Genomic DNA, 12519 nt, shown 5'->3' on the forward strand with positions numbered 1-12519 from the left:
GAACTCTTACGGTCTCAGCATGCTTTGAGTTTCAGTATCATGTTTGGGATGTTGCACTTGAAAAGCTACTCTATGCTGAATTGTCTTTTCCTCATGGCCATCAATCAGCTCTTTGTGTCTTTTTGCCGAACATCTAATGCCAATGGATCAAGTTCCTTTACATGATGTTGTTGTCCATACTTAGCCATTCCCTATATAATCTTTGTCATCATGAGGGTCTTTCCTTCCCACCAGGGTCGATGCTTCGGTAAATCATAGGTTATCGCCTTCAGGGTATGCAACGTCCCTAAGTAGATGATGACACGTAGATATTGATGATGGTGATGATATCGACGATGATGGTGTCACGGTGAAGTGGCTGTGGTTGAAGTTGAATGCATGTAAATACGTCATCAATCTGAAAAATACAGTTCTCAAACTTTAAAAACTCAAAAGTGGTCAGATCGAATTCCCATCATTCCCTTTCCCCTTTCCTCAATCCCATCATCAACAATTCTCAAATCCAATTCAAACCACTTCATTCATCATGAACAGCGATACATCAACAGCACAAACAGAAGCGGATTCTGGTTCAATGGCCAAAGTTGCACAAGATGAAGCGAAACCAATGAAGACTGATACTACCATTACCACTACCTCTAGTGAAGTCGGATTAACTCATTCAGCTTCATTATCATCAATACCTTCATCCATCAAAACTACCATCGTTCCAACTCGTCCTATCGAATTATTCGCGACCCCTAAACCAGGTTCTTATCATGCTCCTCGTCCAGTGGATCCAAAACAAGAAGAAATCATCAGTTCACCGTCAGCCTTAACACCTCTCAGAGCTCATTACCTCAAACGTGAACTGGTCACTCTTCAATTTGCGATCGAACTTGAGCAGCTTAGCACACCGCATGCACTCTCAGTATTAGGACCACCTTTCTTACCGGCCCACTCTTTCACAAATGGAACACCAAATCAACCACCTGCTTCAAGTTCAAAACAACCAAACCATCGTACCAAAAACCATAACACTACATCATCATCATCATCAGGCGAAGAAGCTGAACTACCCTTTCTCAAATTCTTTTTCCATCACTTCGTACTCACTTTTCCATTTTTACTCACCGCCTCACCTTCATTCTTCTCTCACAAACTTCAACCTTTCTTTTATTCATTCTTTTCCCGAAATATCTCTGGATCTGAAGATAGAGATGAAGAAACCAAAAGAAAGAAGATTGCAGGAAAAGTTGAAAAACATTTAGGTTTAGTTTTAGCTGCTGCTATTAAACTTACAGATAACAATGGTCAAGAAGAAGTGATTCGAGTTTCAGCTTCTGATGATCCTACTCCAAATGATGATGACGCATTTGTACCCACTCCTACACTCACAAATGATCATCCTATTGCTATCGCTGCTATCACTGCTAATCCTCAATCCGGTCCTCCGATCAATACACTTCCCAGTCTTCATGGTTTTGATGTGAATATCGTCGGAATCAGAAGAATACGTACAAAGGGTCGAGTACGATCAAAGTTTCATGAAGAATTTCTTATTCGCACTCGAATCCCTGGAGCTGATGATGTGTATGTCAGCAGACGATATGGTGATTTTGTCAAATTGGCACAATCAGTCAGTAATTTCCCTCACCTTTATTGTACGGTTTTTTTACTGAAATATTTGCTCATCTAAAACTATCGACATGTTACGAAAAATTATCATTCCTACCTTTTTTCCTATTTATCCAGTTGAGGACTGAGCTGCCTGAATCTGATATCAGAGGTCCGCCGGCTAAGGATAGAAGATCGATTGATGGAACAGGTGACATCAGTCCACCACAATCGCCACGAACGCCTTCCCACTCTCGTCAAAGTACCGACTCCGCTACTCACCCAACAGCTGGACTGCCTATACACTTCACACGTGAACGTAACCGGCTCACCCTACGAGCCTATCTTCATCGACTTTTAAACAAACCTGAAGTCTCGAATTCAGAAGTTTTGCGATCTTTCCTGATCGATCATCCTATTGAATTGACATCCACCGAAAAACAAGATGTAGAAGCTCGAGCGGCTATGGATCGAGCACGAGAAAAGGAGCATTTGAGATTCAAAGCTGAAGTTGAAGGTCGAGTAAGAGAATTAGATCAATATCTAAGAGGTTTCAGAGAAGAATTGGTTAAGAGTGATGGGCTTAGTAGAGTGTTTGGTACGATCAGAAAGGTTGACAAAGTCGAAAACTTGCCGATAGAATATCGTAAAGTAATAGAATGGGCTAGGATTTCGTAAGCTTAAAACCCCTGCATTTACTATGTTTAGATCGTATGACTCATCTTGTCCTCATCGTTCTTTTTGGCTGTGATAAACCACTCTTTCGTTCAAACAATTTCAGACTTGCTTCAACCGTCTATCAAATCTTTCTTGGATCCGATAATTCTTCTTCAGCTTTTGCCCAACTGAAACGAATGCACGGATTGATGCCCTATTGGGCCATGCGTAAGTCTATTTATCTTGCCGCCTTGACAGGTACATGATGCTGACATGTCAAACTTCGGACAGGTGGTGTGTTACGAGTGTCAAACCCAGTAGCAATGATTCGAGGAATCATTGATTTGTTCCTTGCGAGACCTTTCGGAGCCACTAGTCTGCTCCAACGTATGTTTTCATCGTCAGTCGAGATTTGCTTTTTCTTTCTGTGAGTGTACAACTAACTTCCATGTGTATGTAGAGGTTTGTATGAGGAAATAAGAGAATTGAGTGAAGATGCAGAAAAGGTGGCAGCTAAGATTGCGGATGATAAGATGTGCGAACGTGTTCGAAATTATGTGGCTGCACCTCGAGAAATTCAAGAGGTCTTCGAATCAGACGCCAGTAAGTGGTTTTCTTTTCCCCATCAGCATTTGAGTATGTCTAACCCTTGTCCTTGATGTTTGCTTGCAGAACTCGAGGGAGTTGACATTATAGCGATCATCTTACGTTCATCCGAAGGCTCATCTTTTGATGCGGGTACATTACAGAGAATACAACGTGCTTCGAAAGCCTATGAAGCTTACAAGGCCATGCGTGACAGTTTAGAAGATCCTGAATCTAATCAAGGCCCAACGGATGATGACGCGTGGTTGTTTGAAGATCTACATGTTTACATGAGACTTTTAAGACGGTGTAGAGACAAGGAGCAATTGATTGAATTAATCTTTGAAGTCGGTTCCCCCTTGTATGCGTCTTATGATATTTTTTTCTTACTAATGTCTGTTGGCGCGGTTGTTTAGGGAACTACATCTGAACTCTTGAAGGACATTGTGACGATCTTCTACGCTCCTTTGATGCAAGTCTACAAGGCTGCTAATATCTCTGACTCCTTGGCCGATTTACAAAAGTTCATCGATGATCTTATTAAGACCGTTGAGCGTGCGGAAGAATGTAGGTCTCAATTTCATATTCTTTACCCCATGTATCCTGCTAGACATAAGCTGATCTTGGTTATTATTTACTTGCAGTCGCATTTGGTGATTCGCAAAGGATCGTTCAAACTTTTGTAGATCTAGTTGCAAGACATGAAGGATCTTTTTACAATTTTGTTCACGAAGTTCACTCAAAAGGTGCAGGATTATTTGATGGATTGATGCATTGGATTGAATTATTCGTAAATTTCGTTAGACAAGGATTGAAAGATAAAGTGACTTTAGAAACCTTATTACCACATCCAGATACACCGGAAAGATTAGAATTAATTCACGAGATTGACATGGTGATTGATTATCATCAAAAATTGAAGATTGCACATCATGAAAGAATGACCCGAAGATTAGGTAGAGTGGAAGAAGTACCTAAACCGAATCAACAAGGATATAGTCATGCACAAGATACAGCGTTTGTACAAGGAGTGATGGAGAATTTAAATTTATCTACAGTTGTAGGAGCAGATGTAGAAGAAGCAGCCAGAGAAGATCGATCTAATACAGATGAATCAGTTTCATCATCAGACGAAGGATCATTAATGGAAGAAGAAGGAAACAAAGGCAAAAAGAAAGAAAAGAAAGGTAGAAAGTTGAAAGATCGAGTGACCATTGAACCACCAGAATTAAAGTTAATCCCAAATCTTGTTCCACTCTTTACTGAATTAGTCAAACAACTTTTACATTGAATCAAAAGTCAAATGAATGAAATCTTGTTGTAGTCATCATTTATAATGATGAGAAATTTTAAAAAGCCTTTCTATTGTTGTATGTATGTATGTTTTTTTAAACTTTGCTCCTCCCTTTCCTGTTTTTTCAAGGGAGATTGATGTATCATGCTCAGGACGATTTTATTAAAAATCTATACTTTGATCATATTAATCTACATTCCGATGGTAAATACAAACATGGAGACATGATAGACTCTCAGCTTGCTTTTCCTCGGTTTATCAACCCTTGCATAAATGTCTCCTTCAATATGCTCAAGGGTCTCTGATACCAGCTTTCCCGTCGCAGCGCGTTCAATGGAAGGTGCTTCGAAAAATCTGCACACCTGTGAACCCGCATGCAAGTGATAGCGCACATTCAAAATATCCTCTCGTCCGAAGAGGATCAGTCCTGCAACGTGGTACCATCAATCAGCGGTGGTAAGAACATCAGTTTACCTGGATAGTGTTTGAATGAATTGTGCTAAATACAGGAAGACATTGGGGTATCATATTACCTTTGATCTTTTCCTGCAAAAGGATTGATGAAAGTGTTTTGAGTCGGATAACACAATGGCCTCTGGATTAAGAGTGGTTGATTGCCGATTGGGGAGAACTGTTTCCAAGGTTTTGTGGTCAAGGATCATTGTGACCTCCACTGAGTTCATGTTGAGGCCAATTCGGGCCAATTCAGATGATTAAGCAAAATGCCTTGCACTGAACAGATTGCGGACTACTACAACAGATCAAAATAGAAGCAGAATAGAGGGAGACAGAAGAAAAAGGAGAACTCAAACAGACAAGACGAAAGGGAAGAGAAGGAAGTGTCAGAGTATAAATCCTCTCTGTACTGATCCTACTGTGACACCGTATCTATGTACATACTACTCTCCGTACTTGCCCTTCTGTCCCAGAGTTAAAAACATGGTGCAACCTGGTGCAACCTGGTGCAACTGTATGTCTGTGTGGACATAATTATCACCAAACTTTACCAGGGAGTTTAGTCTCATTCATGAACAAATCTGGGAGCATCTGTGCCCTGATGAACCACCTGCAGAACCAGAACCTTTTCAAAGTCTTCAAGGAGGTCCTACATGGAGTTGAAGCTTAGAATCAATATTGAATTCAACAATCTTTAACACACTCATGACCAAACAAAAAATAGCTGACCTCTTCAAACTTTTGAAGATAGGATTCAAAAGTCTGTCGTGCTAACTTTTTGCGTGCTGATTTGATCATTTTGACAGCACGCGAGGAAAGAATTTTGAAGGCAAATTGGTTAGATAGCATTCCAATAAGTTTTTGATCATCGTTTTTGAGAGAGATTAATCGTAAAATATATTCAATGATGGTGTCACTTGACTTGAGCTCATTCACTTCTCTTGACATAATCTGGTGGAATATTGTTTCTAAATAAAGTCTCAACTCTGGAATTCTATCTCCTTTAAAATTCCACATTAAAACCTCTGAAGGCGGCTCCATAATTTGAGCTGACAACATTCCTTCCGAGACAAGTCTCTCCTCAAGTTCTTTCCTAAGAATGGCCTCTTTGAGATCTTGAGCTAGATTCATATCCATCAAACAAATGCATTTCAATTATGATTTAGTATTGAGGGCAGGCATCTGGAATTCTTTACTCACCCCGTTTTGAGATCAGAGTCAAAATTCCTGGTGGGCTGAAGAAACTGAGATTCGCTCTTGCAGGGTAAAGCTTTTGTACGATCCTTCCGAATTTCATAGTGATCTCCTCCGAGTCAGAAAGTAATGCATCCATTCTGCTATAAATTTCTGTATTAATTGTGTTCGACACTTCCAAAATTCTGAGAAGCTTTCCCCACTGGTGTATCGAAAGTTCTTGGTCAAGCATTGCTTTCAAGGCTGGGTTTAATTCCTCAATATCGAGATTTCGTATATTCTTCAATAAGCTGTAAAGTCCGTATGATGGAGAACCCAGTGGATTTTCTGCAAGCTGAAGTCGAATGTCAACATCATGAACTCCTTTACCAATTTGGTGTTTTCGTATTAATTTTAGAACCTTGAGTCTGCTCTGGAGGTGATTCTCCTGCATATGTAATAAGAATTGAACCATGACCTTTCCTTCATCGAGGGCGCCGGCTTTCCTCGGGGAACTGAGGATCTTAGCAAGGTGAACTACGACATCATCTGTGAATTTTGAAGCCCTTTCATCATCGATGGGGGTTTTCAAACGAAGAAATGATTCTCGAATCCCTTCGGATCCTATTGATGGAGCTCTCGTAGAAGTTCTCATCTGGTGTAGAATCGAATCTGATAATGATGCTCTTTGAAGTGCTTCCCAGACAACTTTCAATCAAGCCCAGACATCAGCTACCATCACTGACTTTTCAAACCTGGATCACACACCATTATCTTGGTCTGAAAGATCTGAGTCGGTATGAAAATCAGACCACATCTTCACAAGTATCTCTCCCAGAGGCTGGTCTGAAAATCACGTTGGGTATCAGACAATGTTCTGAAATTTGAAAACATAGTATACCTGATGAATGAAAGTCTAACCTCTTAGTAAAAAAGTCTCAAAATTCCCTCGGAAAGCAGCAAATGTGTGAATAAATTTATTTGACTTCATCTCTTTTTTTTGCTTTGGGATCTTACATTTAAGGCACGACAAGACACCCACCATCCAGATCCTTTCCCTCAGTCCCAATGACTCCAGCTTAAGAGCACTATGAGCAAAGTCAATATACGGCACTATATTTTCTTCTAATCCTTGATGAGTGTACTTTTTCGAAGGAAATGATGTTCCTAATCGTATGACCGCCTGTGCCAGTGCCTTGATGACAGGGATGTGGTTATTCAGATCTAACACTTTGGGGGCGATCTCGTAATAGATATTCCAATTTTTTCCGTTGGCACTTGCCGGTGATGGGTCTGCTGCCTTCCTAAGATGGTCTAATATGACTCTATCGTTGGTTTCAGGTCTGCATCAGGGGCGTGAGAATGAAGTCTATTCGCCACAAAGGCCGTCTGGGAACTTGTCTCTGCGGTCGGGAATAAATCTCTGCCAGAGGATCGAAGCGAATATCGACCAGAAGATTTCCTTGAATATGACTCTCTGGTTGGTGGCAGGTCTGCATCAGGGGCGTGAGAATGAAGTCTATTCGCCACAAAGGCCTCCTCAACTTCCTTCTCCGAGTAAAGAGAGAGAATCGAGGATACAAAGATCAAAAACAGGAATGGAAGCAGAGTAGTACTAGACGATCTCATTTAAATGTCTTCTATCTAAGATTGACAATAAGAGTTCCTGATAGAAGTCACGATGGTCCTTCTGGCGGCAACGTCGGGATGTACGTCTGGCACTATCGAGCTTTTATATGTTTTTGCTTTCACTACGCCGGCCAAGACTGCGTAAACCCAATCTGCCCACAAGTCAAAAGAGATCGAGACGTGCAATATAACTCTGCTGAGTGTGTTTACGACACATCTCGACTTATCAGGCTACAAGCTGCGTTGTCTTTAGAGAGGACGAAAGGGGTAAGGTCATCGATGTCCAGCTGAATAAATGAGACGCGCAACGCAAGTTGTACGCAAAATTGAAAGTTGCCCTCCGAAGTGAGTTGCGCCAGCGGTGAACGTATCATGGGTACCCTTCGATATGCGTACTTCGATCATATATGGAAACTGACAAGCTATGCCCGCAGACTCCAGAGCATTGGCCAGCCAAGTTGGTCAATAGTGATCATTTAAAACCTTGCATGAATCACCAGGGAAACTACATAGCTACTCAGTTGCTTGCCTCTTGCAGAGGAGGAACCACCATTGGTCAATTATACTACACAAAGTTGATTCTGGAACTTTTCCACAAAATTTCCAGAACATTTTTCAGACAGCCAGAATGCTTCTGCACCCTGGGCAAAAGGGCATTCAAACATGTACTGTTTTTCACAAGTCCAGGAGTCCAGAACACAGTCAAATCTGTGTTCTGGGGCAGTTCTGGAAAATTTGTGGAAAAGTTCCAGAATCAACTTTGTGTAGGACAAATGTCATGTATCATTTGTGGATTAAATTTCTCAGAGTTTAATCGCCTTGTGTGGAAGTTTAAAATGCACTTTATTGCAAAATTGCATCGCTTCGGGAATTGGCGGGGCCAAAACCAGACGGGAACCCGTGACGCGTTCAGTTTTACGCGACCAGACGTGGCTCTATGTTCCTCAAGGCTCAGCCCAATACAAATTATTCTGTCGAAGCAGACAACTTCGAAGGACTCCGATCTTGAAGACTTACTTATTTTAAAAGAGACTAACAAGTTAAGAGATCGCTTCAGAAGGCTTGATATTCGAAACATGTACATATATCATCGAAGTTGAACCGAGTCGATTAAAAGGCGACTTGATTTTTCATTTTCATCAAATTGACATTCAACTCAGCATTTTCAAATCGAGATAGCATGTCATCGCTTCACGAATCAACTAAACTGGCTAAAAACCTACATTGGAACTTCAAACATCCAACGACCAAACAAACTACCACTGCTGCTGCTGCTACTACCACCACAAGAAGAAAGGAGAATCTGATGATAATCGAAAGTACACATCAAACATTGACAAACAACTTCAAATTATCTCATCAAACCTCACAATCTCAACCTTCAATCGAATCAAACTTGAGTTCAGCAAAAAACAATATTCAAAGACAACCTCTCCTTCAAAACTTAACATCCAATTTCATTTCTAAGCCTAATCCCAAAACTTTCATAACCAATCCAACAACAATCATCTCAGCTTCTCAAGCGACAAAAATGAAATCAACTTTAAAACAACAAACCAGATTGATCTCCCGTTCTCAAATAGACGCTGATTTCTCCGCGAAACTTCCACCTTTTCAACTCCACGATCTTCGCTATCCAACCCAATCAATTCACCTTTGTCCATCGCCAACTTATCCCACGAGTTCATTGGAAGAACTTATCAAAAAAGTGGTTCAAGATGCTATTGTTCTTGATGAACATACTAGAGCTCTTGCGTTTGACATGGAATGGAAGATTAGTCATCGTAAAGGACACGAAATGCGGACTGCAGTCATCCAAATCTCGGGATTAACTATCACTTTGATCATCCAACTTAGTAAATTTCAATCAACTTCCAAAGGTTTAATTCATCCATCAATTACGAGTTTTTTAAAAGACTCTTCAATAATCAAATTAGGTGTAGGAATTAGAAATGATGGATTAAAATTACTGAGAGATTTTAATCATAATGATGAAACGCCTTACCTTAATAGTTATCTTGAACTTTCTCATCTTGTTAAAGCAATCGATGCACCTAGATTTGTTACTCAAACTCAAGAGAATGGCTCAACCATAAGTCACAAAAGTGGTCGTTTATTATCATTACAATATATCATTGGCACTTATCTTGATGTATATTTAGCTAAAGGTGATGTCAGAACAAGTGATTGGAATAAAACATTGACCAAACAACAATTGGAATGTCAGTCTCTTTCTCTCCCTTCTGTAGTTTTGATGAACTTACTGATGTCTCTCTTTGTGATTCTCGACAGATGCGGCTGCAGATGTGGTAGCCACCGTACGAGTCTTTCAACGATTGAGAGGATTAGCCGCCGAAGTCTCAGACCCGGCAATTTCTAGCGACCCTACACTTTCCTACTTTCACGCTTCACTTCAACCTTTAGAAACCAACCCTACTCAAAGCCAATCTAGTCCAACACCGCCAATTCCTGAAGCTGTAGTCAAAAAAGGAGAAGTCAAAGTTTTACAAACAATTCTTAGCTCTTGGGTCGGTGACAGTAAAACAACGACATCTCAAAATTTTGATGATACTATTCCAACTATTTTAAGTCTTGAAAACCAATCTCAGCCCTTGAAAAAGCTTCCAATTGCTTCAACACAAGCTTCTTCGTCCACACAACCGTTGCTTGAACACTCATTTCGTCCATCACTTCAACCTTTTCTTGAACAATCAGTTCATCCACCAAAACAACTCTTGATTAAACCTCAGTCTGACTCTTTCATTCATCTTGGCGAGAAATCAGCAGCGCCACAATCTCACGAACGGTCGATTCAACTTCAATCTTTACCTACAGCTCAAACCATGGGTAAAGAGACATCTTTGCCTATCCATGCAGCTGGATCAAGGCCAGAATCTGAAAACCTATTAACCAGAAGAGTGAAACAAGCCTGGGAATTATGGTAATCTACTTTATTATAATATATTCATCGAATCGATATTGAACTAAACACGATTTTTTTCCCTCAATATGTACAGGTATTACGAAAGGATTTCAATAGAAGAATGTTCAATTAGAATGGGAATCAAACCGATTTCAGTGGCAAGTTATATTGGAAAAGCAGCCATGATCATTAATGATTTTCGATTTAAAGAAAATGATGATCAAAAAGTTAGATTAAAAGAATTGATTGATCAATATGAACTTTGTAAACGGTTTAAAGTTCAATTAAATGCTTTTCATCTTTAGAATCATTTCTTTTTTGGGGGGACAAAAGGGTGTTTTGGATATGGGGGAAATGTTTCTTTCTGTAAAGGGAAGGAATATTGGAAATATTAAGACGCTTTGTTTGCACTTCTAACTTGTATTTGTAACTCTTCTTAGATTGTATACTGGGTAATGCTTCTTCGTCTATTTTTTTTTGGAAATCATCACGAACGTTTCTCAATCTAATTCAAACGATGTTTAGATGTATTTCGAATTGATGAATGGGTTATCAAAGAGACTATCACCATAATTCCTAGGTTCGTTTCACACTTCTGGTTGATCGCTTTTCACATTCAGGTCATTGATCCTACTGGATGAGGTGGTCAAGATGTCTTTTCACTCATGGCTTGAGTTACAAACAAAGATTGAGGTTGGATTGAGCGTTGATTGCGTGGTGGTGATGTTGATTTGTAAGAAAGACGGACAAGACTCAAGGGGAAACTTAATCAAGAGTTGTTTTGGTGCACAAATAGATTCTTCAAGAAAAGGCCGAAATGATGAATAAAATTGTTAAGCAAAGGTTCAGTCGATGTACAGCCCTTTGCAGAATTGATGACTTTGGAAAAAGAGAAAACACTTGAGTTTTCAAAAAAAACCTGCGAGTTTTTTTCAAAAACTCATCGAGTTTTTCAAAAACTCATCGAGCTCTTTCTCTTTTAGAATTACTGGGCCAGGTTTCCAAAAAAAACTCACTGACTTTTTGAAAAACCCAGCAGCTTTTTGACAAAACTCGGTCACTTTCCAAAAAAACTCGAGGTTTTTTATTCGAAAACTCGAGGTTTTTTTTCTTCAAAGTCATCAATTATGCAAAGGGCTGTAGAAGCTTGTGTAGAACAAAGCATCTTTGAAGGCTGAAATTCATGGCTGAGTTCTAAAGGAGTTAAAAGAGGAACAATGACATTAGAAGACAAAGGCGTTTGATTATCACTAATCCAAGGGCTTGGAAACATTTGTAATACTTCCACTTTTCTTTTTTACGACTGGTACAAGAATCGTCAGTGATGCGTTAGATTGAATTTGAGTAAAGCTTGAAGGTTGAAGTGAACCGTGAAATCACGAAAGTGTTGATCACTAGACATTGCTGGATCTGACTTCGGCTAATAACCTCATTCTTTAAAGGACTCGTATAGTTACTACCAGGCCACTACCACATCTACAGCCGCATGTGTCAAGGGGCACAAAGAAAATTATTAGGCAGTTCTCGGATGCTACAGAAGGGAAGAGAAAGAGACATCAATTGTTTGAACAAGATGAGAAGGATCAAGATAAATACGAAGATAAGATATTTCTTCATTCTTATTATCAGTATGAATAGCCATTCGAGAAATTGGCAATCGGCGAACGAATTGAAGGTTTAGAAGATGATTGGCATTTGCAAAGGTGAATGATCAAAGTGACAATTGAACCTGAGAATTGAATCACTGCAGTGCGAGCTCCTTGTCCTTTAAAATTACGATGACTAATTTTCCATTCCATTTTGAACGCTCGAGCTCTATACTAGCCTCTAGTATGATCATCAAGAATAATAGCATCTTGAAACACTTTTAACTCGGTCTCCGGAGTATTCTTTGGATCACATTTACCTAAGTTTATGTACCAATTCCAACTCTGCTTGTGGTCACAAGATTTAGCAGGCAAAGAAAAACTTATGTCCGCACGTAGAGTTGGACTCGATTACACTTGATTTTCGCAAGCATCAATCCCAAATTAGCTTCTCGCATCTATAAACTTATCCTCCTGTTGATCTATAGATACATGATTGTTATCTGGTCTTTTCATATATTGTAAGCTGACTCGTCAACTCTTTTCTCTTCCATGTACATCTGCTATTGTTAGATTAGCTCAAAGGCTTCAAAGTTAAGGAGAATAGTTCTCACTAAGTA

General features: G+C 39.8%; 4 protein-coding genes across 4 annotated transcripts; 3 read left to right on the forward strand and 1 right to left on the reverse strand.

Moving 5' to 3' along the window:
- Positions 1-805: 805 nt before the first annotated feature.
- Positions 806-3973, forward strand: MELLADRAFT_22640 (uncharacterized protein; the record flags this gene model as incomplete). The annotated part of the gene is made up of 9 exons (XM_007418789.1): positions 806-980; positions 1047-1618; positions 1735-2270; positions 2378-2481; positions 2545-2653; positions 2714-2856; positions 2926-3185; positions 3255-3405; positions 3483-3973. Coding segments are annotated over 9 exons (2541 nt in total), but the record flags the coding sequence as incomplete, so codon positions are not given.
- A 1180-nt stretch (positions 3974-5153) lies between these two features.
- MELLADRAFT_114012 (uncharacterized protein) lies at positions 5154-7390 on the reverse strand (the record flags this gene model as incomplete). Its single annotated transcript, XM_007418808.1, has 6 exons — positions 5154-5237; positions 5318-5709; positions 5789-6469; positions 6530-6607; positions 6779-7065; positions 7086-7390. 6 exons carry the CDS (start codon positions 7388-7390, stop codon positions 5154-5156), a joined length of 1827 nt encoding a protein of 608 aa, XP_007418870.1.
- A 938-nt stretch (positions 7391-8328) lies between these two features.
- MELLADRAFT_73679 (uncharacterized protein) lies at positions 8329-9138 on the forward strand (the record flags this gene model as incomplete). Its single annotated transcript, XM_007418794.1, has 1 exon — positions 8329-9138. A coding segment is annotated over one exon (567 nt), but the record flags the coding sequence as incomplete, so codon positions are not given.
- An 867-nt stretch (positions 9139-10005) lies between these two features.
- Positions 10006-10884, forward strand: MELLADRAFT_73680 (uncharacterized protein; the record flags this gene model as incomplete). The annotated part of the gene is made up of 2 exons (XM_007418795.1): positions 10006-10331; positions 10408-10884. The coding sequence occupies 2 exons, from the start codon at positions 10234-10236 to the stop codon at positions 10616-10618; spliced, it is 309 nt and encodes a 102-aa protein (XP_007418857.1).
- Between the last annotated feature and the right edge of the window lie 1635 nt (positions 10885-12519).

The sequence above is a fragment of the Melampsora larici-populina genome (genome assembly GCF_000204055.1).
Source record: "Melampsora larici-populina 98AG31 unplaced genomic scaffold MELLAscaffold_106, whole genome shotgun sequence".
NCBI lineage: Eukaryota > Fungi > Basidiomycota > Pucciniomycetes > Pucciniales > Melampsoraceae > Melampsora > Melampsora laricis-populina.